Source organism: Ptiloglossa arizonensis, chromosome 8, assembly GCF_051014685.1.
Source record: "Ptiloglossa arizonensis isolate GNS036 chromosome 8, iyPtiAriz1_principal, whole genome shotgun sequence".
NCBI classification, from domain to species: domain Eukaryota; kingdom Metazoa; phylum Arthropoda; class Insecta; order Hymenoptera; family Colletidae; genus Ptiloglossa; species Ptiloglossa arizonensis.
In genome coordinates this window covers 13,938,210-13,965,641 of record NC_135055.1, presented here as the reverse complement: position 1 = coordinate 13,965,641, position 27,432 = coordinate 13,938,210, and the positions used below count along the sequence as shown (strand labels likewise).

General features: G+C 39.4%; 3 protein-coding genes across 3 annotated transcripts in view; 2 read left to right on the top strand and 1 right to left on the bottom strand.

Annotated features, from left to right (window-relative positions):
• LOC143150679 (uncharacterized) overlaps positions 1 to 7,511 on the top strand; it is a 100,982-nt gene extending 93,471 nt beyond the window's left edge. Inside the window, exons 9-27 of the mRNA XM_076319125.1 lie at positions 303 to 372; positions 414 to 530; positions 757 to 778; positions 880 to 938; positions 1,090 to 1,140; positions 1,288 to 1,471; positions 1,583 to 1,715; positions 1,804 to 1,854; positions 1,949 to 1,985; positions 2,037 to 2,098; positions 2,203 to 3,308; positions 3,404 to 3,487; positions 3,581 to 3,638; positions 3,872 to 3,892; positions 3,978 to 3,995; positions 4,109 to 4,130; positions 4,304 to 4,370; positions 4,950 to 5,036; positions 5,121 to 7,511. Coding sequence (XP_076175240.1) covers positions 303 to 372; positions 414 to 530; positions 757 to 778; positions 880 to 938; positions 1,090 to 1,140; positions 1,288 to 1,471; positions 1,583 to 1,715; positions 1,804 to 1,854; positions 1,949 to 1,985; positions 2,037 to 2,098; positions 2,203 to 3,308; positions 3,404 to 3,487; positions 3,581 to 3,638; positions 3,872 to 3,892; positions 3,978 to 3,995; positions 4,109 to 4,130; positions 4,304 to 4,370; positions 4,950 to 5,036; positions 5,121 to 6,261 — 3,390 coding nt within the window. The 3' untranslated portion in view covers positions 6,262 to 7,511. The remainder of the gene's footprint in view (positions 1 to 302; positions 373 to 413; positions 531 to 756; positions 779 to 879; positions 939 to 1,089; positions 1,141 to 1,287; positions 1,472 to 1,582; positions 1,716 to 1,803; positions 1,855 to 1,948; positions 1,986 to 2,036; positions 2,099 to 2,202; positions 3,309 to 3,403; positions 3,488 to 3,580; positions 3,639 to 3,871; positions 3,893 to 3,977; positions 3,996 to 4,108; positions 4,131 to 4,303; positions 4,371 to 4,949; positions 5,037 to 5,120) is intronic.
• A 985-nt stretch (positions 7,512 to 8,496) lies between these two features.
• LOC143150678 (uncharacterized) lies at positions 8,497 to 14,286 on the top strand. Its single transcript, XM_076319124.1, has 11 exons — positions 8,497 to 9,804; positions 9,934 to 9,956; positions 10,032 to 10,140; positions 10,253 to 10,269; positions 10,416 to 10,431; positions 10,473 to 10,637; positions 10,683 to 10,706; positions 10,759 to 10,850; positions 10,946 to 11,047; positions 11,424 to 11,822; positions 13,768 to 14,286. Exons 1-11 carry the CDS (start codon positions 9,040 to 9,042, stop codon positions 14,282 to 14,284), a joined length of 2,229 nt encoding a protein of 742 aa, XP_076175239.1. The 5' UTR covers positions 8,497 to 9,039; the 3' UTR covers positions 14,285 to 14,286.
• Positions 14,287 to 16,669: 2,383 nt separating this feature from the next.
• On the bottom strand, positions 16,670 to 26,302 carry LOC143150526 (F-box only protein 39). The gene is made up of 7 exons (XM_076318863.1): positions 26,111 to 26,302; positions 24,241 to 24,473; positions 22,690 to 22,854; positions 20,178 to 20,404; positions 18,984 to 19,142; positions 17,272 to 17,436; positions 16,670 to 17,205 (listed from the first exon to the last, which is right to left on the bottom strand). The coding sequence occupies exons 1-7, from the start codon at positions 26,300 to 26,302 to the stop codon at positions 17,054 to 17,056; spliced, it is 1,293 nt and encodes a 430-aa protein (XP_076174978.1). The 3' UTR covers positions 16,670 to 17,053.
• Positions 26,303 to 27,432: the final 1,130 nt, after the last annotated feature.

Below are 27,432 nucleotides of genomic sequence, written 5' to 3'. Positions count from 1 at the left end.
TACACAATTCCCATATCGTACAATGGCATTGTTTCGATAACAGTCGTCGATAATGATCAACTTTGAATAAAATTTCAACTAATCTTCGTCGCGGCTGAAAAGCAACACGAAATTAACATTCTCTATTTCGATGCAGCGTGAATACTTCTGCTGAAAATCGATTCATCCCTTTATGGGCTTTCTGTTTTTATTGTACGATGAAGATTCCTCAACGCGAAGAGATATTGTAACATCATTGTTCACGTACGATTAACCGTTTCACTCCGTGAACTCGTTGATAACGTATGTGTCGCGACGTACAGGATGATCTAAGAAAAGCGATCGAAGGTTATGGAGCATATAATACTACCAAAGATAAACGAAAACTGTCCAGTTAAGGTTGAACAGCAAATTTGCAATTTTCTGTTCTATAGTCGAATCGAATTCAATTGGCCGTTCAAGGTCGCCTCCCCACTCTCGATCACATTTAGACACAATCCCTAGTTTCCACTCAACCACCGTGTCTCTTTTTTGTGACAGACAGAAAGCGTGTGAGAGACGAGAGATAGAAGATGAACTAAAATAATAATAATAATAATAATAATAATAATAATATTAATAATAATAATAATAACGTATCATTATTGCGCCAAAGTTGTATACAGTACGAAATGTAGGATTGAGTAGAATATAAAATATAGAAGTAGAGATGAATATACTTTTTCGATGCAAAGGAGAGATACTGTTGTGTCTAACCTTAAATCTAACCTTAAATAGGGCGAGATGAACGAGGTCGGGGGTACGACCTTGAGCGGACGATTAATTTTTGTTTCGATCGGACTATAGTGACGCAAGTAGTTTCACTCCCGTTACTCCTTTTCCTTTCTCTTTTGAATAAAGGTCGTCGACAATTACGAATTTAATAATACTGTTATCTGATCACGCGATACCAATGGACGGTAGAAAAATAATTGAAAAAATAAAATACTTTCGATAAGAAATTAGAGAAATTGTCGTAACTATTGATACAGTGTCTCGTGTCTCGGTACGACGTTTAACAATAAAGAAAGAAAAAAAAACAAAACAAGTAGGTCTTTTCCGTTGGTATAGTCAGGGACAAAATTAACTGGCCACTCGAGTTAAAGACCTTACGTCATCACGGTTTGCCGCTCTGATAAACATAGAACGCGTGTCTCGGTAGCTTTGCTCGAAAAGAAGAGGAGAGAACGAACTAGCCAAACGGTAGAGAGTGGTGGGGATAGCCCGTCAGTGACCTTGAAACGGTTATTGATTTTATTCCGATTATAGAACAGAAAATCCGCTGCTCCGCGTTAACGGAACATTTTTGGAATATTTCCGCCGGTACGCCACGTTCCAAAATTCTTGGACCGTTTTACACTGGTATCATTCTGTGTCCACGCAACACTTATCTCATTTGCGGACTAGTCCTCCTAAGAATGCAACCGGAACGTAACGGAGACACAGTTTCCATGTAAATCCATGAAAAAAGAAGCTCACGTGGAGAGAAAAAAAAAAAGAAGCACGCCTGTAACGGCTATTTTTTTAAAATCAATACCTTAACGTACCGTCTTCGTAAGGACAGGTACAACGCTGTGTATAGCTTTGAGTTTGAAATAAATATTTTTACTGAGCTTGATCTTTTCAACTACCCCGCAATGATATCGAGCGTACGGATATCGGATCTTTCCCGAAAAGAAAATACGACACGTATTTGTGTATATATATATACATATATATATATATTTTGTTTACCTTATCAAGGTTGAAAAGAAAATTGTTCCGATACTCTTGAAAATAGCATAGGTACATATGTTACGCCACGTCGCCGAAGATAGGAAATATTCTCGAGAGAATGTAGAACGAATTAGAATGCCCAGATAAGTATATTTGCTGTAATTAAATCATCGCGTCGAAATAGTAATAATTTATGATTTTTATACATTTCCAGGCTACGACTGTTACGGATCGTTTAAAACGACGAGAAGGTATGATAAACATAGACACATTAAACGTCACGAGAGACTCGAATTTCTAAGATTTGATTCGGGCCGGGAAAATGCTCGGGGAAACATCGACTCCCGAATCTAAACCTGAACGAGTAACGTGGACATCTCGAATTGTACAGATAGTCTAAAAATCGAATGCTCGAATAAACCACCATAGTCTCGGTGATTTAAACAAGGTGACATCCCTTCGTTTCAGCCAACTCGCGACCTAACTGATAAGACCTCCCCCTTCACGTCCAAACCGACGATTAACGCGTACCTGTTCGTTTTCTGTTTTAGTGTCTTGGATCCACTGAGCGAAGTATTTAAGATCGACGCGTCGATCGCAACCGTGGACTACGCGAACTGGATCGACAAGGAGAACTTCGAAATTGTCACGACACTGCAAGAAAATGACAAGGATCCAGACACCGGACTCTACTTCGCGAACAGTGACGATCAAAGATCAAAAAGAAGATCCGTAACGACTCGTTTGGAGTGCGATCACTGTCGTCGCAAGTTCCTCAAGAAGAGCAACCTCGCGGAGCACTTGAAGAAGCACAGACACAAGTGCACCGACTGCCCCAAGACCTTCAGGCTTCGTCGATACCTGGCCTCCCATATCGATAAGATCCATCGCCGTCAGGTGTACGATTGCAGCGTGTGCGCGTACAAGAGCACGAACAAGGGCACACTTAAGAACCACTACATACGATTGCACACGAACAATTACAATTTCGCCTGCGACGTGTGCGGTAAACAGTTCAAGATCAAGAAAGCGTTGAACCACCACGTGAAACAGAACCACAGCGACGCCCCACCGATCGTGTGCGACGTCTGCGGACACTTCAGCAAGAACCTCCACGCGCTGAAGGCTCACATGAAGTACAGACACTACAAGCCCGAGTTCATCTGCAGAATTTGCAGGAGAGGCATGACCACGCAGGAGAACTTGGAGCAACACTTGACGTGGCACGAGACCAGGGAGAAGGTGCTCTGTCCAACATGCGGGAAGAGGTTTCGAGGACGCGATCTCGACTCCCATATGCGGGTGCACACCGGTGTCAAGCCGTTTCCGTGCCCGGTTTGCGGCAAGTCGTTCAGAAGGCAGACCGCCCAGGAGCAACACGTTCTCATCCATACGGGGAAGAGGCCGTACGTCTGCGACATATGCGGCCAAGCGTTCGCTCAGAAACCGGGCCTGATTTGTCACAGGAAACGTCATCCTGGTCCGTTGCCGCCGTTGCCCGTCGTGTCGATCAAGAACATCGTCACGGAGTTCACGAAGGAGTACACTATGAAAAATACCATCATTAAGATGGAGTGAACGGATGGTTCGATTGGAACGGGGATTCAGGATCGAGAATACCGAAGACTCTGATGAGGAACGTTTCAAAAGTTCGATCGTTATGATGGAGTGAATGGATGATTGTCTGGATAAGTGATCCAGGATCGAGAATACCGAAGACTCTGATGAGGAACGTCTCTGAAGTTAAGATAGAGTGAATGGATGATTGTCTGGATAAGTGATCCAGGATCGAGATTATCGAAGACTCTGATAAGGAACATCTCTGAAGTATCTCGTTGATTTTTAGAAAATTGCAGGTTTATAGAGCGGACAAAAATGAGGAATGTTTTTACCAATGTGCAGATGTTATTTTCCGTTGAAAATTATGTAAAATTCGTGGAAAAGTCTTCTTTGTGTCTACGATAGTTTTGAAGATAACTCGATGTAACATTGAAAAGTAGTTTTATCCCTCCAACCGAGTTATCTCCACTGTTTAAAAAATTCATATACTTTATAATTAACCGCTCTATAAATCTGCAAACTTTCGTCAAGATTGAGGGACAACGGATTTTACATATTTACGTTTTTTTTGTTAAAGAACAAAACCAATGATGATGAAGTTTAAAACGTAGCGAAGTTTAAAAGTTTCTTTTTTTTTTGTGTGTGTTGAATCTTCGATAACAAAAATTGTCAAATGATCGAAGATTTCGAAACTTTTCAAAGTATAGAACTTAACGTAGATTAATTTCCTTCTTTTTCCTTTTTTTTCTTTTTGTTAAAATATAATCAATTGGCTGTACAAGGTCTTTGTTCATTGATGTCTTGCCTCTTTTAGAAACGAAACGAAAGACAAAGCAGTGAGATAGCTTAACTGTGTGGTGGGGGTAGCTTCTCGGTGTCCTTGAGCAGCCAATCGATTTTGTTTCGACGATAAAACGTGTTTTGTAAAACTTTGCACTTTTATTTCTTAGCAGGAGACAATGCATTTCTATAACGACTGATATCTTTGGTTGAAAACAATTCATCTAAGAATTTCCTGGTGAAACAATAACTCTTGTACAAAGTAATTATTGCTTCCAATGCGACGTAATAACATTGTACATTTTGCCTATATAGAGTAAAGCGTGATATGAAATTGTAAGTGGAACTTCTTAAATAATTTTATATTTTTACCGCCGATACTGGAAGACCTGCTATATACCAATAACGAATAAATTTTTGTAAATCTTTTAAGATTTTCCATAATATCTCTCTAGCATTTTTGAATTGTTGATACAGAAATTTTTACCATTTCAAATGTTGTTTATAAGTGTTGTTTGTACTTTTTACTGTATCTTGAATTTTGCAATAAAATTGTAATTCGAAATGATATATAACTCACATGATTATTTCGATACGTATACAATTTACACAATATAAGACCATTGAAGAAAATATAATATTTCGAGTTTTTTTTTGAGAGAGAAAAAATGACATCGATGTTTCGACAAATAATTACCCATAGTTATGTGTGATTTCACGAACGAAGAGTTACCATAAAATTCAATTTACTACACAACTAGCGATATAGTCAATGTAAAAATTCAACGATTCCGGTTCTATCGATAACTGTACTTGTTTGTAGTTCGTTCGACACAGTATGACACTAAAAAATCTCTATAATTCGCGGCAATTAGAGCGTCACTATCCCGTACGAAAGAATTTATAAATGACCGTGAATTAAAAACGGTCACCGAACCGTCTGCTAAGAGTATTTCAAGTGAGTAATCTCTGCATTTAAAAAAAACATTCTTCGCGTGACGAGTGTCGGATTTTAACGGGATTGGATCTGTTTTCGTTTGTTTTAGTTTCTCGCCGGTGGATCCGCTCAACGATCCCCTGAAAGACACGAACAGCGTGGACGAGTATTGCGAGATCAAAATAGAGAGCGCGTACTCCTTGATGGAGGACACGAAGTTACCGATAAAGCCGCGTAAAATCGCGACGAATCGGAGGAATCACGGCTCGCCACGGAGAAATTTGCTTCAATCGGGAACTAAGAACACGAGCGGGCCACGACAATGGCTGCTGAACACGGAACGCAGCGACATTGTTCGCCAAACACCGAAAATGGACTCCGTGTTCCTTCTGGAGTGCGACCAGTGCGGCAAACAGTTCCGACGGAAGTCTCACCTCAGATCGCACATGAAGAAACACAAACACAGATGCAGCAACTGCGAGGAGACGTTCCTGTTGAAGAAAGACCTGAGGCTGCACGTAGAGGAGAAACACGGCCCGGTGATCTATCCCTGCACCATCTGCGAGTACAAGAGCAACAACAAGTGGACGTTGAGGGACCACATCGTGCGAAGACACAGCACCAGTTACGATCACGCGTGTCCCGTTTGTCACCGTAAGTTCAAGATCAAGAACGACATGAAGCAACACGCCAAACAGGTGCACAGCAACGCGCCACCGATCAAGTGTCTCATCTGTGGCCAACCCAGCAAGAGCGTACCCGCACTGAAGGCACACATGAGATACAGACACTACAAACCCGACTACGAGTGCCACATATGCAAACGTCGTCTAACCACCCAGAACAGTCTGGACCAGCACCTGATCTGGCACGAGAAGAGGGAGAAAGTGATCTGCTCCACCTGCGGGAAGACCTTTGGTCACAAGAGGGACCTGGACATCCACGCGAGGAACCACGAGGGCATCAGGCCCTACACCTGCCCGGTTTGCGGCAAAGCGTTCTCGAGGAGGACCGCTCAGGAACAGCACACGTTGATACACACGGGCCTCAGGCCCTACATTTGTGACATATGCGGGCAGGGTTTCACCCAGAAACCGGGACTGATCTGTCACAGGAAACGACATCCCGGCCCTTTGCCGCAGCTACCTGTGATCTCTGTCAGGAGACTCATCACGGAGTTCACCGAGGAGCTGAACGCCACTGCCAAAAAGGAGGATCAAGTCGAAACGAAGAAGACCGAAGTGGAGTGAACACAACGCGACCTTGAACTTAGTTGTTAACGCGTCGATTGTCACGTTGAGGTCCCTGATGGTCTTACCAGACCATGCTCGAGTGGATGTGTCCTCGCAGGTTTGATTCTACGGTGTTCTCATGGAACAGGATTCGCGAGAATGAGGGTCGATCGAACCGGTTGGAAACGGTTCAAACTCGCGAGACTTTTTCGTCAGAAATGCTGTTGGTGAAATACCTGAGGATAGACCTTCTGTAAACCCTGTGTACAGCTATTCCTACGAACAAAGGATTATCGAAGGTTTGCCCAATCGTCTTTTTCACTAGTCTTTTCGGTGAGAGTCGATCAGAGCCACTGATAAAACTTCTGTTTACACCTCGACTGTGTATAGGGCCTCTTTTACAACTGGTTTATCCTTAGAGTTGGTCGATCATCCTTTCTCGACCATACTCACAAGGAATATTCACGAAAATGTCCTCTCAGACTCTTACGAAGCTTTGCAGGTCCGTAGAGCAACCCAAGAAAAAATACAAACCTGCAAAGTTTTATAAAAATTGGAAGTGGGGGCATACCGTGGATATTCCTTGTCAGTATCATCGTTGGTGCGCGTTGATGCTGTAAAAATTTTATTCGGTGAAGGAAATGCAATTCTTGTTATTGGACCGGCAGTGTCATACTATTCGAGATTGTCTTCAACTTGCAACAGTATTTGAAATCCAATAATCGAATAAACGCGTCCGATTCGAAGAATTTTTGCGGTGAACGCCTTCGTCGTTTAAAAATTTGTATAAAGAAAGTAATATTAGAGTATTCGGAGAGACGAGTGCGTTGCATACAGGTGACATGGCGGTCAGCGTGTCGAAGGAAATTTATGCGAGAATGAAAGTCAATCGGGGTTTTATCGTGCTGGATAAAACTTTGGAGAAGAGATTTTTTGTAAATCGTGTCGTTTTGGAACGGGTCGTTACTATTGGTTAATCACTTTGTTAAGATTTATCATTCTGCGATGTATTCTTCAATTTTTTACGAATTTTATACGCATGATGAAATTTGAACATAGATAACGATGCTTTAGCGATATCGTAAACTTTGCATTTGATTTCCTTCTAATCGAGAAGTCGAATTCGAAAACTGAAAACATGGAAGTACAATACATTATTTTGTGTCGCTTTGTACAAATATTAGCGACAATTTTCACGAGGAAATATAATGTAATAGCCGATAATGATTGTATGTATAGATAAATTGTAATTATCTCGTGCAAAATAAATGATTCTTTTAGATAAACCGTTCATACAGCGTCGAACGAAGTCATTCTCATTTACGTATTGTAAAACTCCTTGAAACCGAGGAAAAGAGGAATATTGATTTTTGTATGTTTTTTTCTTATTTCGCACGTTCACTTCTAGCGAATCAATTATGCGACATTGAAAAGTATTCGTGTTAACGATGTAACAATGTTTACATTGCAAATAAGAACGCGACGTTCGTAAACTCGTTGCTCTTCCATTTTATCCACTATTGGTTTCATTTTTTATTGTATCGAGTAATTTGTGCAAAATGGTAATTAAAATCTTATTACACTTGAACTCATCCAGAAATGATACATCATCGAGCGTGGGTAGGTATGAGTTGGAAATTACAAAAAGTGTTTATCGAAATGAAAAATTATTATTTATTACTAACCCTGTGGGGGAGTTCTATCGTTTTTTCGTCTGCAATGTTTGACGTGTTCTTAATAAATGGAAAAATCTTTAGAAAGTACAATAGTTCGATTCCTTAAGATATGATACATTTCTTTATGAAAATGAAAGAATTGCGTCATAAATGCAGTCTCGCGATATTTTCCATTAAGCATTTCATGGAACTGGAATAATTAAACTACTTACAAAATGCCAAATACTAAAATAAGAAAGAATCATAGACTTAAATACTTCTTCATATTACTACATCGTAATGAATAAATAAAAAACGACGGAACTTCTTTACGAACCTAATACAGTATTCCCTCGCTAACTGATCAAATTTTGAAACCTAAAGTTATCTCCACGAGATAACAAGAGTCGAGAGAAATGTTTCTCATTCTTTTACCCAATTGGAGAAACAATTTACAAAATAAATATACAAAAGTATTGCTAGTTTATCTGGTATTTTTATTTTAAGAAAGTTCTACCCTGGAAATGGACCGAGTATTGCTCCAATTGATAAAAAAATTAAAAGACTCTCTATAAAAATGTTTATACTATTTATTGTATCTCTGCAAGACCACTTTCAACAGATTGATAAAATTACTCGACAAAAATAGCTCCAAACGTAACTTCGTAAAAAAAATTTTCAATTATCGTAATAATCGCTTCTAAATTTCGTAAACAAGTGCATTTTCTTTACGCATAAGTTCCTATACAAATTAATTTTCATCGGAAGAAACCCCGCCAATTCGAAAACGCTAAAGATGCAACGTAGAATACAAAAATAAAAATGTTCATCAGTGAGTGACTCAAATCGCTACCTTCCCTCTCTAATTGAACAAAAGCAGACCGGATTCGCGATCAGTTATCGAGTCGACAATGCATTCTACTAACCACGCCCACTGTGTCGAACTTCTTCGCGACGACACGTACCTCATCAACACCCCTGTTTCAGGTCACGAAGAGGTACCTCGCGAGCGGTCCACGAGTGCGTGAAATGCGGCGCCTGCTTCTGTCACACGAGGAAGCTGGTGGAGCACCTGAAGAACCTTCACGACATCGACAAAGCCTTCAGCTGCGACGAGTGTGGCAAAACCTTCAGGAGTCCGATGAACATTGCTCGTCACAAGCTGATCCACACGGGTTTGAAGCGATTCGCGTGCGATCTCTGCGACTACAGGTCCAACCAGAAGTCGAACCTCGAGAGCCACCGTAGACGACACACCCAGGAGTACTCGTTCAGATGCGAGAGGTGCCAGAAAGGCTTCTTCCTGAGAACGGAGTACCTGGAGCACGCGAACGCGCACACCAGGAAGCAACTGTTCAGATGTGAACACTGCACCAAGTCCTATCCCTACAAGAGGAACCTGACCGCCCATCTGAGACGTCAACACGCCATGATCCTGCCCGCTGACTCCACGAAGAACGAGACTAAACGCAAACACGTGTGCAGGGTCTGTATGGAGGGTTTCGCGCAAAAATTGCAACTCGAGAGACATCTGAGGAAACAACACGGTGTACGCAACACTGTCAGACATTTGTGCGATCTCTGCGGCACGGTGTTGTCCTCCAAGAGGAGACTAATGGTCCACAGACGCGGCCACGCGAACGAAAAGATCGCCAAGTGCGATCTCTGCGACAAACAGTTCGCCAGCAGAGAGAACCTGAACATTCATCGACGTGTGCACACCGGTGAGAAGCCACACGTTTGCTCGCAATGCGGCCGTGGATTCGCTCAAAGAACCTCGTTGATCCTCCATCTCAGGTACCATTCAGGCGAGAGACCCTACCAGTGCACCGATTGCGGCAAGGGATTCGTCTCCGGGAGTTTTCTCAAGAAGCATCGCAAGATACACGAGAAATCCAGCCAACTCGAGACCTGATGACCACGATCGCGTGAACCAGGCGGTAAACAGCGATAGAGATTCGAACTTATCATTGTGTTGCGAAGTTCTTTTTAATAAAAACGTGATACTACAACCGAAACTTGGATTTTATTGAAGGATATACTTAATAAGGATTTTAGGTGAAAGTCTCAGGGGGGTAGGTTGAGGTAATTCCGATCTGTTTTTTGACATTGGAATTTAATTACTTCTGCGAGATTAACGAACGTGGTAAACATGGATCAGATTATTAAGGAGTATGTATTGAAAAGACAGAGTGTTGGCTTAAATTTAGATAGGATGGTCGAAATTATTCCGACGTGGATTGTAACAAACGAAAAAGTAGAGTAACTCCGACCAGATGCTATGAGTATTTCCGACCACCTTATATATCGTCGGCAACCGACCGGTATTATCACATTGAAACATTTTATTAAAGTCTTTTCAGCATTACTTGTAAGTCCATTGTGATTCACTGAGGAGCGTTTATGTTCTGAATCGTCAACCAGCGTTATGCTAACAGGGACAATTTCTGCGAAATTTGTTTGAAAATCTTCACAAATGTCTATTTAACGAGATTAAAAAAGTTACGATTTTGTTAGGATTGATATTGTTTTTGTATTGCGATCGTGATCGGTTCAGAATTATTTTACCTTGAGGGTGATTGCAATCGTGATACAAAAAGTGGCTCCAAAAATATTGTAACTTTGAGAAGATTGTTAAGTAGACATTTGGGAATATTTTTAAATAAATTTGGTCTTATTTATTGTGTTTCTTCTATCGTCGCTACTGTTTTCTATGTAAAAATTTTATATACCCAAAAGGTGAAATTACTATTCGAACAATATATAATACTATTCGGATCATAGATCGATATTATTTTCTGGTCACTGGTAATGTAGAGCTATCAGAATAATACAATAAATATTTTTTTCTTACATCGAGGGTAACATAGGTGGTAAATACCCCGTGATCGGAATCACCCTACCTTACCATACACGCATTTACAAAAGCATCGAAAATTTCGTCTCCTTTCTGTTCATCGACAGAAAATTCTGAGAAACGATACAATTTTATGATTTTTGAAAGCACACATGATGCTTTATGTAAATGTGTACCGTTGTCAATGAAGGATCCCTCATTCCAGCCACTGGATCAATGATCACGACGAGCTTACCAGCTGCGAAGATTTCAGAATCAAGAGCGAGGACGTTCTTCTCGATCCAGGGCAGAAGTGAGTTTTGCACACAATTAATAATACAAACATTCGAAAAGAAACTTCTAGATTATTATAAAATTCAATCGCTACGTATTATCATTGATCATCGCAATACGTTTCCTCGAGATATCGACGAGTTGTCTAATATTTTCATAATCGAAGCGAAATTAAATTTCCATTGTTGCGTAAATAAAACAGAAACATTAGGTTGTTCGGGAAGTCATTTCGTTTTCCAAAATGAAGAATATATAATTTAATAAAATGTTTATGCACTCTTAAAAAAATCGTGTTTCATTTTCACCAAAAAAAAAAACGAAATGACTTTTAGATAAATAAATAGACTATTGGGACGATCGTTCAAAGTCCACGTCGATTGTCTGAAACTTTTCAGATTCGAGAGCAACGAGAAGGCTTGCGACCTGTGTCAAGAAAAATTTCACTTCGTGACCAGATTGGTGGCTCATTTGAGGATCGTTCACGGTATTCACAGGCCGTTCAAATGCGTCACGTGTGGGAAAACGTATCCACAACAATTCATGCTAAACGCCCACGTGAAGAAATCCCACACGCCAAAAACCATCCCCTGCGCTCAGTGCAGCTTCATGGGGGTGAACGCGACCGACGTTGAAAGACACACCAAGCGACACCATCGTGAAATAAAATTCACCTGCGAAATTTGCAGCGAGAGCTTCGTGGACAAGGACTCGTTAATGACACACACGACTATGCACAACTTTATGCAGTATCAACAGTGCAACGCATGCGGTAGCATATTCAACGATGTCTACAGGTACGATGTTATCGCTTTGTTAAAAATTCGGTTTTATCTTCTTAATTTGCTTATCGTCTCCTTAACTGGAATTTGGGTAACATTTCATTCGAAGAAAACACTTGGTAATTATACAAAAATTGTTGTAAGATATAAAATAAAATCTTCTCGAATTTATTCTTGAAAATCCTAACTCTCGAGAACATTTAGGTAGCTGGTTGTACGTGGATTCTACACTTTTTATATCGTTGCAATAGGTGTTTTTAGTTAATTTCACGCGAACAATATTGAAGTTATGAAAAATTTGCACCATAGTGCATTTAATTTTAACGGTTCTGTATCCTTGACATCGAGTATCGTTATCGGGTTGTAGTTATTTGTTACCGTGTTCTTTAAGTTGTGCCTCGAATTATGTTAGTTAAAGTCACGAACCGAGGGAATAAGAGTTCGGGGACAGGCTTAAAAATGAACCTCAAGATCATTATGTCGTTAGCTGCAGACACAGGCGACTGTAACCAACTCGTATACCGAGTGATGGAAATATAGTGAGGTCGTTAAAGCACTAGAGGGTGAAGATGGTAGCTCGAGTGTCGAGAATCAAGAGGCCAGGGTCGATTATATATAGTTTTTGGACGCCAGTGCTGTAACTAATCAACTCGTCTAATGAAATACTTTTTTTTCTAATTCAGGCTTCGAAACACTGCCCCCTAACTTTGCACCGTTCTATTCTTATCTCTTCTCAAGAACTCTAACTCCTATAGAATGTATATCTCGATCCCTGTATCTCTACGAGTTCATTTTCACGCCATCGTTCTACTTCAACAGCTGAATCTTCACCATCCTCGGAACATCTTAGAAACAGATGTTCGATCGCTGAATTAGTATTAGTTCGTTCCTGAATCTCGACTAATTTATCCCATCATCAACGTAGCAGATCAATCGCGTAATTAGTGTCTGCACACATCTCCGCGAACTCTATATTTGGAACTATTATTTTTTACAAAGTAACGTGACCTTTATAACTATTCACGGTGCATTAACTTCTTGGGATACTTTTATTACATCAAGGTCCCAGATACACTAAGGATGACAGGCCTTTGTATATCTGTACGGCCCTGCAATGAGTGGCGTGAAATACTCTTGGCGACTTGTATCGTGAAGATTGTCACCTGAGGTGTACCACTTGAATGTACCTCAAGTATCTCGCTGTGTCTCACAATATACGAGTTGCACAGAGTCGCCTGCATCTGCAGATACCTAGATTACGAACTCCAGATCTCTTTATAACACGTCCAGCGTCGTCTGACCCACATCTTGGTCAGAACGATTCTTACTGAAGAATCCCTGACCCATATTTTGGTCAAGGAATCTATTCCTCTGGAGGTTTAGGGCTTCCCGAGACTCTTGAGTAACCTCGTCTTCTCATAAGGACAGTGAAAGTCTTAAAGTGTTTGGCTAATGTGGGGAACTAGACAATGGGGGTAATACTTGAGAACAGGAGCAAAGTAGGTCTGTCTACCCACGAAAGGTCTTCCATTTCCCATACGTTGCTCGTGGTACCATTCTACTGTACCCTTAAACGAGATCTTTTTAAAACTATCCAGCAATGTTCGAAGAGAGTGACATTTCAGAATACCCACAGAAGGTCTATCGTTCTCCATACATTACACACGGTACCATTTCTTTGAATGAAATTTTTTTCAAAATCATTTAACAGCGATAGATACTCGAGGAGATCTTTAGGGGTATGTCGAGTTTCTAGACCTAAACGTTAGATAGTATTTGAGACTAGGATCGAAATACGTCTTCCTACCCACGGAATGTCTTGCGTTACACCATTCGGTACCGTCGTTTCTCCCGGTGAGAAACTATCAATATCAAACTATGAATATCTATCAATATTCCCTCGACTGAACCGCCACAGAATTTAACACTGTTTTTTCACGATATCGTAATGTTGATACAGTTTAAAGGAGCACAATCAACTCTACCATTACGACCCCGGTGTATTGATGCAAGAGAAGCTCGAGGAGGGGGACCAACAGGCTCTGGCGCACAAATGCGATGTCTGCGGTAAAGTTTACAAGTACAAGTCCGTGCTAAAGCAGCACAAAGTGAAGACTCACGGCGACACGCCGAGCTACGAGAGACGCAGATACCTATGCGCCCTTTGCGGCAAGGAACTGAAGACCGCCAAGGGCCTGGAGATCCATAATCGCTCCCACACGGGCGAAAAGCCATACACGTGCGAGATATGCGGCAAGTGTTTCGCTTGCGAGACCCTGCTGAGGACTCACAACGTTACGCACACCGGGGAACGAAAGTATTCCTGCGATCAGTGCGGTAAAGCGTTCACGCAGAGGTCCACGCTGGTGGTGCACAAACGCTATCATACCGGCGAACGACCGTACGTTTGCCCGCGTTGCGGAAAAGGCTTTGTGACCAGGACCGTTCTCAATACTCACATGAAATCTTGTCGTTGAGGTGGTGGACAACTTTGGGGTAGTTAGAAGCGAATGGAACCGACCGTGAAAGAAACTTCCACGTTGAGGAAGTTCGAGTATAGCGAAGCGTGTATTTGATATGTAAGGTACAGCGGAGGGTGCAATTGTGGATGGAACTTCAGAGGTGAAATTCGTTGTACGGGAAACGGTTTCTTGTGTTTCGATTATATTCACGCGTGATACCGTCTGGACGAAGAGTATTGACCGTTCAAGGTCACTCGAGTGTGCATCACACCAAACACGATCACCGTTTTTCAGGCGTATCGCCTTATCGTTAGGTTCGGGATTATTCGAATATTTTACAAGTTATTTTAGATCTTTGTAACATTCTGTAACTTTTGAGCAGGAGTGTATATACTTACAAATACTAAAATCACCGAGTCGATGAATTTAACGAAATTGATCGATGATCCACATCGTACTGTTCAACTTCCAATAATATCTAGTTATTTTATCAGTGCGTCAAATATTCGAATATTTTCATCTCAAATTTGAAGCACTGAACTGTTCGTCTTTTTTTTTCGTATACATAAAAATTCGAGATGTCCCAGTTCTGTTTAAGAAACGCAGATGACATTCGTTTCGAGTTGTCTGTCTTTCAAGGACAACAGGTGGAGAGAAAAACCGATAAATGGAGCAGTGGAGTAGGAAACGGTGTGGTGGGGATACCGACTCGAGAACCTCGAGCGGTCAATATTTCTTGTCCTTACATACTTTAACCGATTCGCTTCAGGCATTAGCTTATCTCGCGATCTTGCTCTCTCGTACGAACTTGCTGACTACGTGCAGCCACTTGCATCTAGAGCAGTTTCGTAAAAAGAAAATGTGCAACAGTAATTCCCACAAAGACGGATCAACGCCAAGTATTCGAAACGCGGAAAGAAAATCAAACGAAACAAACATTTCCGTAAATATTTTTACTATTGTATTATATTACGCGTTGAATTCACTCCTGAAGCGACGATTACTCGGTTACTCGCGGTATAAATTATGGTCCTTGGGATACATACACGGAATCAGGGCAACCCTTGCTGATAAAGCTTGCTACCCGAGCTGGATTAACCGTTGGAGCGTCGAAATCGATCGCTTTAAAGTTGACAGCTTTCCTCGTAAATTCTATTCAGAGAAGGTTCGACTATTTCTTTGGTCACGAATTTATAAATACTTTCACGTGAGATCGAAAGGCTCCAAACCAGAAACGAATATTCATACCGAGGGAAGAGTTTTCGAAATGTCTTGTACATTTTCACCCCTTTGCACCGCATCCATAGACATCGATATTATATTTTTCTCCCCTCTATATAGTATAATTTTTCTCATAGCCAATGTATCTTTATTATATACATGTGTTTACGAATAATACGTCGTCGACCACCCGCCGTGGCGGAGGGACGGGTCTTTGTTACTATTTTTTACCAATTTATCCCCGCTTCTCGATCGATAAGGTTTTCAGCTCGCAGAATTTTACACTCGCAACCGCTGCGATTACAAAGCCGTCCTTGATACTAGTATTCGCGTACAACAGATTGTTGTAAATTTAGTTATACGCGTGAAAGAAAGGTACCGTTGTACCGTTTCGTGAACGTAGAATGTAATTTATAGCGAGATGCTATAAACACTCCAGCGATACCTGGAGGAATATTTTTTAATTCTTCGTCGATGGTCCAACCGTGCGAAGGACAACGCAATCGATTGCAAATCAACGAAACAACGCCACGGTTCTCAGGAGAGTGACACGAATTGTCCCGATCGGACGTTAGAGAATTAAATTACCGATAAAATTAGATTGAAATTGAACGAACGTTTCACGTACACGGATGCTTGTAGCGCGATGTGATAAATCCAACACCAGTTTAGATTTATATTTTTTTATACACGAATTTTTTATACTTTCTTTCGTATACATGTAATTGTTCGTCACGATAATTTTGTAATCTAAATACTCGTCGAGGGTGTACGCGTCGTCACAGCGAAACGAACGGGAGCAATTTTTTTTTTTTTTTTTTACCGTATCCCGTCGCACGAAACGCAGATGCGATATTAATCGACACCAGCTTTTATCGTTTAAGGCTTTCACGTATATATTTTTATAAACTGTCGCTGCGAACCGTTTCGCGGCGCCCGTTATTTATTATTAGAGAAACCAACCCGTCACGAGACGGTGTCAACGAGTTTTCTATCGAATAAAAAAAAAAGAAATACAATTCCCCGATACTGTGAATTTATTGTATCGATTACAATTTCTACTTTAGTGTTAAAAAGAAAAAACAACGAACCGATCTCCACGCTCGAGAAAAATACTGAACAAACGATAAACGTTTCAAATGACGAAAACAAACTGGTAGGACGAAAGAAAAAAAAAACAATCTGTATCGAGATGGATGACAGTTACTGTTTTATTTTTCGGGACGCAATCTCGAGTGTAACAGGTTCCGGTTGAACATTCGGAAGGATACACACTGTGAGTACAAATCAATAAGTATCGTTCGCGTTCTGCGATTAGAATTTCTATTTTAGCACTAAAGAATGAACCAATTTTCATCGCTCGAGAAAAATGCTTTATGTCGTATCAAATGTTTGACAAACGATAAACGTTCCAAATTATACAAATAAACGTACAATTAAAAAAAAAAAAGAGAGAAAAAAAAAACTAATCGTACCAAGATGAAGGGCAGCTACTGTTTTATTTTTCGGGACGTAATCTTGAGTGGGACAGGTACCGGTTGGGCAGCTAGGATGATCAACGTTTTAATAGAACACCAGAACCGAGGCTGGATCCTCGATGCGAAAATCCACTCCTTGTTCCATCATCTTGTGGTCGTAATGGTAATTAATGTCGTTCAATACGGCGCGATTCCTGAGGTTAACGTTCCGTGGCTTCACATGGATCGTGCGAAAACCTGTCGCGAATTTTACGGTTTTCAGGTCGTCCATGTTGTGGCAAGGACAAACGTTATTCAACTTACGAGTTTTGCTCTCGGCTTGGAGCTGACAGATGTCCCGCAACGTGTCGAGACTCCTTATTATGCCATCGTACTGTAATCTTGTTAAGTGTTTGCAACGCACGAGCATGGCGATGAGTAAATCGTCGAGCAGTTCACGATTGTTTCTGAGTTGTAGCATCACTTCCGCTACGATGACACACACGCGTGTGTTAGCTATTCGTAATCACGATAAGTGCTCGGCAAACGTTTGTTCCCGGCAAATTGGGAATTAGAAACCTCGATTGTTTGAACTAATTGTGGGACACAATACCGCTCGGTACGATTTAAGTTCATCGAACCACGAGTATTTGAGTATTCGCCGGGCTGTGTTCGAATGTTAAACGGCAGTTGAATTTAAAAATAAACAAAGAACTCAGAGAACTCGATTTGTGGACCATATTGCTGCTCGAATGCTTCGAGTATTCGTATACTTGATCGATGCATACTGGATTGGAGTAACGAAATATTCAACTAGCATTGGTATTCGAGAAATATTCAAAGAGTCCAATATTCGTTAGTACTTGGATGATCAAATATTCGAATTATATTTATCGAATATTTGCACGACAAAAATGTTCAAGTGTTCGAATAGTCAAATATTTGAATAGTATGCGAATAATCAAGCATTCGAGTATTTGAGTAGTATTTAAGATATATTTGAACAGTCCAGAATTCGAGTAATATTTGATAATATTCGTTAGTATTTGAATAGTTGAGTATTCGAATTGTATTCACTGAATAATTATCACGAGTAAAATCTTCAAATATTTGAATAGTCAAGCAGTATTTGATAGCATTCGATTAGTAAAGTATTCGAATGATATTCATCGAATATTTGCACGTCACACAGAAGAATAGTTTCAATCTTACATAATCAAATTTTTTGAACAATCGAACAATTGAATTTTCACAGAAAGAGAGGAATCATTTGTTAGAGAATATTCTCTTATTGGAGCAAAACAAAACGCTTCGAGCGAAAATGAGCAGTTTCTCAATCCTTCTCATTTACGAGCCGACAGACACTTCTTAACTACTTAGCTGCCGCGCCCGAGTTAACTCGGTTGACATAATTGCCACATAAACAGGTGAAACCGTGCTCGGCGACGAAAATAATAAAGAGCGCAAGTAGAAGCAGTAACAGAGGATGTGGAGCAAAAATTTATACTCACGTCATCGCAAATTGCTTTTAAATATTGAAAAAGTGAAGTAAAAAAAAAAAAAATTGCACTTCTCGGACCGAGTACTGGAAAAAAACTGGACAAAAAAATAATTAATACCATTCACGTGCCAAAGAGTGTTCCTTTTCGATTTAATAAACGAATACGATTAAAAATCAGTCTTTGACGAGCTATTTTTATTATTGACATTACGAACCATAGGTTTTGCTGATCATCTTCGAAAGAAACGCAATTATGTAACCTTTCACTATTTACAATGTTAATTTCATATTTGTTTAGTCTGTGGATGATAGGAATCGTACGAGTCGATACGTCAATAATAAAAATAACTTGTCCGACACCGATAGCAAGCCGATATTTCACAAAAGTGGAAACGATATTATTGAGAAATATGATTTTCTACGGTCGTAATATCTACGATAATTGACGCGTTGTAAAATGCAGCGCGCAGATCGTGTCGTGGTACTGTTCGAGATAGCGAACGGGACGAGCAACATTTGCAAGAATTCATTATACCTAGTGTGTCGGTGTAATGGGCGATAAGCAGTCCGACGGTGCTTCTAAAGTTGCGAGATCGACTCTGGTCCCACACGTGTCCGCTGAACATTTGAAACCTAGCCAATGGCACGCTGGGCAACAGCAAGTAACACATATCTTCGTAATGGGAGATATTAACTGGAAATCAAACTTAAAAAGCTAAATGCGGTATAGAATTGAACTCCCTTTTGATACACAAGGCCGTTTCTGAAATAACGTCACGAAAATTTACTCGGTCGCTACACCTCGAATCCAAGGAAAACGTCTCATCGAACACGAATCCTTAAATTTCTTTTTTCGAAGACGAGAACCGTGTAATATTTCCTGGTTTTGATTTATCGGTGCCAGAAAGAAAATCTCTTCGCTGAAATAATTTCCACGATTTATTTTTTTCATCTTCGATGTACTGTCGGAAGCTAAAGAAAACTGGCCAAGGGATACCATAAGGTAAAGGTAGTACATAGAGTAGGTATCAGAACCCTGTCTTTGATTTCAAGGTGCAGAATACGCCTGTAAATTTTGTGATATCAATTTAGAAACTGCGACTTACTATAATTAAGGATTTCGATTAACTTATTTACCAACTTATTGAAATATGATTGCAAAAATTTCACTTTTAATCGCTGAAAACACGATCAAACTTTCACAAATTACGGTCGAAACGTAATGTTTGAATATTTTATAGATACTCGAATGCTACGAATAAACGTTGGAATATTCGAGTAATCGAGTATCATCATTCCCGTCATTCGTATATTATTACTCGAGTATTTTAAATGAAAATAAAGTTGAGAAAAGAACGACAATTCGAATATCCGAATATTTATTATTATAAGGTAAATGACCCATTTATTGCCACTTAAGGAATCACCCTAAACTGTTTTACTTAAAATACCAAATAAATGTGCGAAGTTTCACGTAGATCGACTCGTTCGTATATTTGCAGTTGTTCATAGTTGAAGCATCATAGTATTTCTTTTACGATGGAAAAAATGACAAAACTTCTCGAACGACCTAGCAGTATCAATAATTGGGCCTTTTACCCCGCATATTTGAATCGTTGAAGTGTTCGTACATTCGAGTACCGAAAAGTTCAACAATTGGTCCCAGCCCTAGAAGCCGCAATTGACGGGAGTATAGATAATGATCACTTCACTCTGTATTATATTGTACCTATAGTGTACGAGACCGTGAGCTCGGGACAAACGAGGACCAAATTGTGCCAAGCAATGTCCGCGATCGTGTGCTGCCTGGAATCGAAGTCTCGTACGGATATATGCAAAGTTTTCAACAACTTCGGGGCCGCGTTTGCTAAAGCGTTCAGGGTCTGGTCGGACAGTGCCGGATAATCGAGTCTCAGTATAGTTAACGCGCGAAACCGGCCGAGCAGACGTAAGTATCTGAAAATTCAAATCGTGCAAAGAAACGCATTGACATAATAGTTAGCCAATAGCTAATTAAAATTCATGGTTCGGAACGTCTATTAAAAATACACGTGTATTAAAAGTATCCGTAATCTAGTCGGTGTAATGTTCAGTACACGTGTATTATTTCAAATATATATTTAAATACATGTGTATCAACGAATCTGTACTTTAATCCGTATAATTTTTAGAAAATGGTCACGAATAATTTACGAAACTATGATTTCGTATTAAATTTCGAAGTTATAAGTAGAGCGATAAATTGAAATATCAAATTACCAAAGTCTAAAAAAAAGAATGGTGATCCGAAAAATTCTAAATTCTATCTAATTGCATTAGCAATATCGACGATTCGAGAATACTGTTTTCCAACTGCAGGGAATATTGTTATCCTAAAAGAAATCGTTTATTATCAGAAAATGTAAATTTTGTGTCATTCCTTTTGCAAATTAGTAACTGTGTTCTAAAAATTATATGCATGCAATAGTATACGATTACCCGTGTGTTTAAAATTACACGTACCAAAGTACACGTACATTAAAATTATACGTATTGAAATTCACGTACATTAAAATTATACGTATCGAAGTTCACGTACGTTAAAATTATACGTACCGAAATACACGTACGTTAAAATTACATACCGAACCACACGCACGTTACAATTACACGTACCGAAGTACACGTACCTCGAAACAACACGTATTGAAGTACACGTACGTTAAACATACGAGTACACGTGTATTTAAATAACCATGAAAGAAAAATCTTTGCTAGCCGTACACTGACATTCTTTCCATAAGGAGTGTATCAAGTTTCTCGTGAAATTCGAAAGAATTATATCACTATAGAAGGATGTATTCCTATATATCCTCTCGATTTACCATAATCTCCTCGTTGCTCGTTAAAAGAGAATTTTAACGGGAAACGGAACAATCAAATTTTTTTCGTAACGCGCTAAATTAGCTTTCTTTTTCGCACGTAACTCGTTTCTTGTCACGGAAAGAATGCCGGTGTATAATTTATTATTCGTTCCTTCGACACGAGCTGGAATATGGACCCGTTGCCTTGCGACGGTGAATCACACTCATGGCGTAGATTACGGTCCAAATGGTCCGGACACGAGTCACATTAATGACGCACAGCAGCGTCCTGTTTTTCTCGTCGAGCTCAGCTTTTGCATATAATTACGTGCACAATACGTGCGTATAATTCAGAGAATTCGTGCCGATACTCATCTATTTTCTATGTCGTTCTCGCGAACAATTTATTTCTTTGAAGTTCGTCGGTGTTTCGACGACCTTTGCATAATGCCTCGAGGAAGGAAGGCTTGCACGAAAGGTCGCGTCGAAGATGTATACTCGAGTGCGGAAAAATTTTCATGGAAATGCCCTTCGTTCGAAGACGAGCGACATTTTTATTCGGGTAAACGTCTCGAGTAACGAATATAAATTAAACAACGTGTATCCGTTACTATTTTAATCAAAAATTAGAGTTTCAATTACAGAACGAAAAATGAAGAAATTCAAAATTTACCCGTTCGATGGAATGAATCTTGGAATGAATTTTAATTATAAAACGAAAGACGTTGCAATGAAAAAATTAAAAATTCGCCTGTTTGATGGAATGAATCTTGGAATGAATCTTGGAATGAATTTCAATTACAGAACGAAAAATGAAGAAATTCAAAATTTACCCGTTCGATGGAATGAATCTTGGAATGAATTTCAATTATTGAACGAAAGACGTTGCAATGAAAAAATTAAAAATTCGTCTGTTTGATGGAATGAATCTTGGAATGAATCTTGGAATGAATTTCAATTACAGACGAAAAATGAAGAAATTAAAAATTTACCTGTTTGATGAAATGAATCTTGGAATGAATTTTAATTGTAGAACGAAAAATGAAGAAATTAAAAATTGAACTGTTCGATGGAACGAAGCTTTCCTTCGAATACAATTGTGCCCATCTGTGCCTTCGTTTTGCTCAATAAAAGCAATAAGTTCATATTTAATTGAACAATCCTTGGATCGTATACCTCTTAGATACAAATTTAAGTATCGAGTATTCAGTGGTAATTTTAATTTCAAATTAAAAACGATAATCCGAGACTGCGGGACAGTAGAAAGTAAGAGTGAACAGTGATTACTATTCTCGTGTTGCAATACCTGTCGCTCGAGCATTTGAATAGTTAACTTCGACGCGAGCGGCCATTGAAAGAAACGCAAGGCAACGGGTTGTTACACGTTACTTCTGGTACCTCGAATTGCTATGAGGAGTTTGCCATTCTCGGAACGCGCCACGAAGATCCAAGTATGCCAAATGCTCGCTACAACCTTTGGAAGCGCTCGCTAGAAGCCTCAATACATCGCTCACACCGAGATTCGCGTTCAGCAGACTCAACGTTTCTAAGTTGTGCTGACAGCTGTACGTAAACATATCGATTACGCGGACAATAATTGGCTGAGAAGTTAAAGCATTTAAATAACGCGATAGAATTACGTGTTAGGTCGCCACAGGGTTTTGTATGGTTTTTCGTTCATACCACTTTTGTAAGAACACGATCAAAATCGATCAAAGTTCAGAAACGAGAAAAATTTGATTCGAATGAAAGACGAGGAAACGTGTAGCGATTGATTCGTTCGTTGAGAAATATCTGTACAATTCAAATTCTAATTTTTATTCAACGAGCAACGAAGAAAAAGTTATTTATCTTTTATTCGTGATCGGTAACTCTTCTCTAGATAAAAATTTTACCCGTCTCTGAACGTGCGAGATTTATATCCGAACGAGATAAGTCTGTTTGCTTTCGATTTTAATTTTCTGCAACTCGATAAAAAGATTTAAAAAAAAACAACAGATAATACTTTGGACAAGTTATTTGTCCTTTATTCATAATTCGAAACTGTTATCTGGATGAAAATTTTACCGAAACTCTGAACGCGCGTGATTTATCTCCGAGATAAATCTGTATTCTACCGATTTCGATTGTCTGTAACTCGAGGAAAAAAATGTCCAAAACGAAAGATACACTTGGAAACTGCTTGCAAGCAACCGAATAAATACGAAATTAAACGGTTGCGACGTAGGAAAAAATGCTTCGCACAAAAATTGATCGGTTTAAAAATATTTTAACCTCGTTTATTCGATAAAGCGCCGTATCTGTCTTTATTGGAACCCGATAGTAGTGTTTAAGATAAGCTCGGTGACCCGTAATATAGTTTTCTGTTAGCAAAATGAACATTTATCGGATTTAGACGAATCCTTGAGAGTTCCGTGGCTCGTGAAAATAGAAATTTCGGTCGGCTCCCGGTGAACGAACACGTTGGTGAAAAAAAAGCCATCGGTCTAAATGAAGAGTTATGTTCCATTAACTCAGGAAATTAGATGGACAATTGCAGTCGTCAGTGACCTTAAAACATCTTGACTCGTGTGTCGGGGAATGTGAATCTTAAGAGAAAGAACACGATCTTCCGTCGTTGAAATTAATTCGAAATAAAAGTGAATGTATTTTTATTCGAAACATTTCTTCCCGTCTGACGACCGAGGAATCACAGATTGTGATTCGTCGTGAACGATTCCATTGTCGGACACTCGACGTGACGTAATTGTTAACTGTAAATAATTCCATCGCACGTTATCGTATATAGATTTCTTCGATATTATGCTTATCTTATCGGCGTGACGTGTCTTCGCGCATTGATTGAAAGAAATAATTCATAAAATAATATCTCGGACTTGATTCATCGGAATCGCGTCAATGGCTGAACAATTCGTTTCAACACCTTTAAGAATGCAGACGCTCAATTACCCCAAGAAGTTTGCAAGAGCGTAGAGCAGTTTGCCTCTGTTCCCCCATTTGCAGCTGAAGATCCAGTCGGTGAGTATTAGCTTCCTCAATTGAACGTTCTTGGCTCGCACGACCGTAAGGAAATCGGCACCAGCTTCGGCCTGAATATTCCGAGTAATGCGCGCTTCTCTTGGCAAAATATACGGCCGTGACCAAGCAAGTTCCAGGCTGCGCATATGCTGTCCATACTTGGCCTAAACAAATTGACCCAATGCTCGATGTTCAAACAGGATCGAAAGCACGTATATGTAAATTTCCATGTGAATTTATTAAAAGATCAAACAATAAATGTAGAATCGAAGAACGAGAGAGATCAAAGAGCGAGAGTTCGGGATGAGAATTTATCGAATATTCGGATTGTAAGTGTAGGATTGAAAAGGAGGATGATCAAAGGATGGGAGTCTAAGATGAGAATTTATAAAGAAAGATCGGATTATAAATGTAGAATTAAAAAACGAAGGAGACGAGGGGATGAGAGTTTATCGAATATTTAGATTACAAATGTAGGATTGAAAACGAGGACGGTCAAAGGATGAGAATCTATGATGAGAATTTATAAAAAGAATCAGATTGTAACTGTAGAATTCAAAAACGAAGAAGATGAGAGGATGAGAGTTTATCGAATATTCGGATTATAAATGTAGGATTAAAAACGAGGATGATCAAAGGATGAGAATCTAAGATGAGAATTTATAAAGAAAGATCGGATTATAAATGTAGAATTAAAAAACGAAGAAGATGAGAGAATGAGAGTTTATTAAATATTCAGATTATAAATGTAGGATTAAAAACGAGGATGGTCAAAGGATAAGAATCTAAGATGAGAATTTATAAAAAGAATCAGATTATAAATGTAGGATTAAAAAACGAAGAAGATCAGAGGATGAGAGTTTGGGATGAGAATGAAAAAATTGGATTATAAATATGAAAGAATTAAAGAACGAAGTATTCTACTAAAAATTAACAAAATACCAAATAATTAATTTTAAATGCCCAACAATATCGACAGGAAAAATGACTACATTATTTCTTCCGCGATAGTTTTTTGTACGTGAGTAACTGGGAAAATTGTTCTCTCAGAGTTAAAGACGTGTATCGGACTGAAAAGTAACCGTTGATTCGGATGACAATGATTATCCTAGAAGAGATTTAACCTATTCAGCCTTCAGTTATCCGCGTGGACGAATTGCGGCACTGTGTCGGTAATTTTTTACTTCAATGTTCGCAAGATGAGAGTAACACTACAGTTAGAATCGTAATAGTTTCCGTTTGGTACGTATAAATAGAAACCAAGATTGAAAATTGTCCGAGATTGACAACAGTCTGGCTCGTAGTAGCGTGTTTTGGTCCAAATCGTGTACCACGAGTCAAACTCATAACACATTTTAGTTTAATACATTACGAGTCTTATTCTCGCAATTCAGGGTGAATGGATTAACCCTTTGTACACAAAGGTTCTTCTAAAAAAGAAACTGAAATTTCTAACGAGAGGTAAAAATAAATCATAGGATTACTTTGAAACGTCACTTTCTTACTTCGATGTTTCGTGTATTCTTACATTCTACCGTGACACGATATTTAGGTTTTCGAAAACAACTTTTCACTAACGATCAAGAATCATCTCTCGAGTGTAAAAGTTTAAGAATTAGATAAAATTTCGTAACTGTCGAGAATCACCTCTAGAAATGTAAAAGGTACCTATGCAAAAGGTTAAAAATTGGGCTAAATTTGGTGGCGATCGAGAGTCGCCTCTCGTGTTCAAAGAGCTAAAGGTTGATTCAAGAACGGTAGAAAAATGTTCGACGTTTTATATTTTGTAAATGTTGCGTACGGCTAATTCTCCCGCCAATGGAAAGTCACCCCGCAGATCACGGTCGATGAGGACCGTTACAGAACGCCAGAGAACCGGCGACGAGAGTGCACGGTTCCATAACTGACAAACTTGTGCAACGTTGGCACGATCCCCACGACCGAGGTGACCGAATATCTGCGTCAATATCAGCTCCGGTAGCTGATCCCACATCTCCCAGTTTCAGCTTGGCCCGTCTTCATCTCTACGTGGCTGAGACAGCTGTCGGAACCTCGTACAGGTTCTCTTGTCGATCGCCTCGATATCGAGTCGATCGTCATTGTAACACGCCGCAGGACAGTTCACGTGGAACAAAGCCCACGAATTGGTGTTCGAATCCTCGATTACTCGAGGATTTCGATTTTGATACGATCGTTGAACACAACCGGGAAAGATCTGTGCACAAAAGTCGAAAAATCAACCAACGATTTAAACGACCACGGAGAGGACCACGCGTGGGTCCAAACGGACCCGTAACTTCACCTCACTCGCACAAATATTACGAATTAAAATTCTGGTATTATTTAATGATGCTTAACTTCTAAGGAGTGTCGTACCAACGGTATTATTGAACGATACGAGAGTCTCTCTGGGTCAAAAGTGACCCAGGTGTGACAAGACGAGGGTTAAGATACCAACGATTTCGAACGATACGATCATTTTTTTTGCAAGAAATTCCTCCGAGAAGAGGTAAAATTGTGTATATTCTTGATTGTAAGAGCAATATTTTTATTTTGAATAAACAAGTATTGTTCTTTACGACTAAACAATATTGTACATAATAAATTCATTTACAAGAAAGTATCAGCAAATATATAATACAGTGTCAAGAATGTATTAAAATATCGAATACGAATATTATAAAAACTAAAGACCCTTAAAACGTATTGAGTGCCATTTATAAAATCATTTTATAAAAATGTCCCTGTGATCGTGTCAGATCGAAAATTTATGTACTTTAAGAATTTACAATGACTCTGTTAATTCTACAATGATTCTGGTTGCAAACCAGATGAAATTTAATTTTTTCAAATAGACTTTCATCTGTCTTATTCTATTTTTATTCTTCTAAAACTTGATCTTGTGCCATTGACTTAAATCACGGATAATAAAAGTTCATTGGATAAATTTACGTTAAAAATGCGCCTAAAATCACATCGCGCTAACGAAAACTTAGGTATCATTAGTAAATAAATGCCGTGATAGATAATACGATAAAATAGATTCTTATAAACTGAGGCTTAAATGTATGTATGCATTCCTCGAGAGTTCTACCGTATAACAAACACGTTTGAGAACTACCG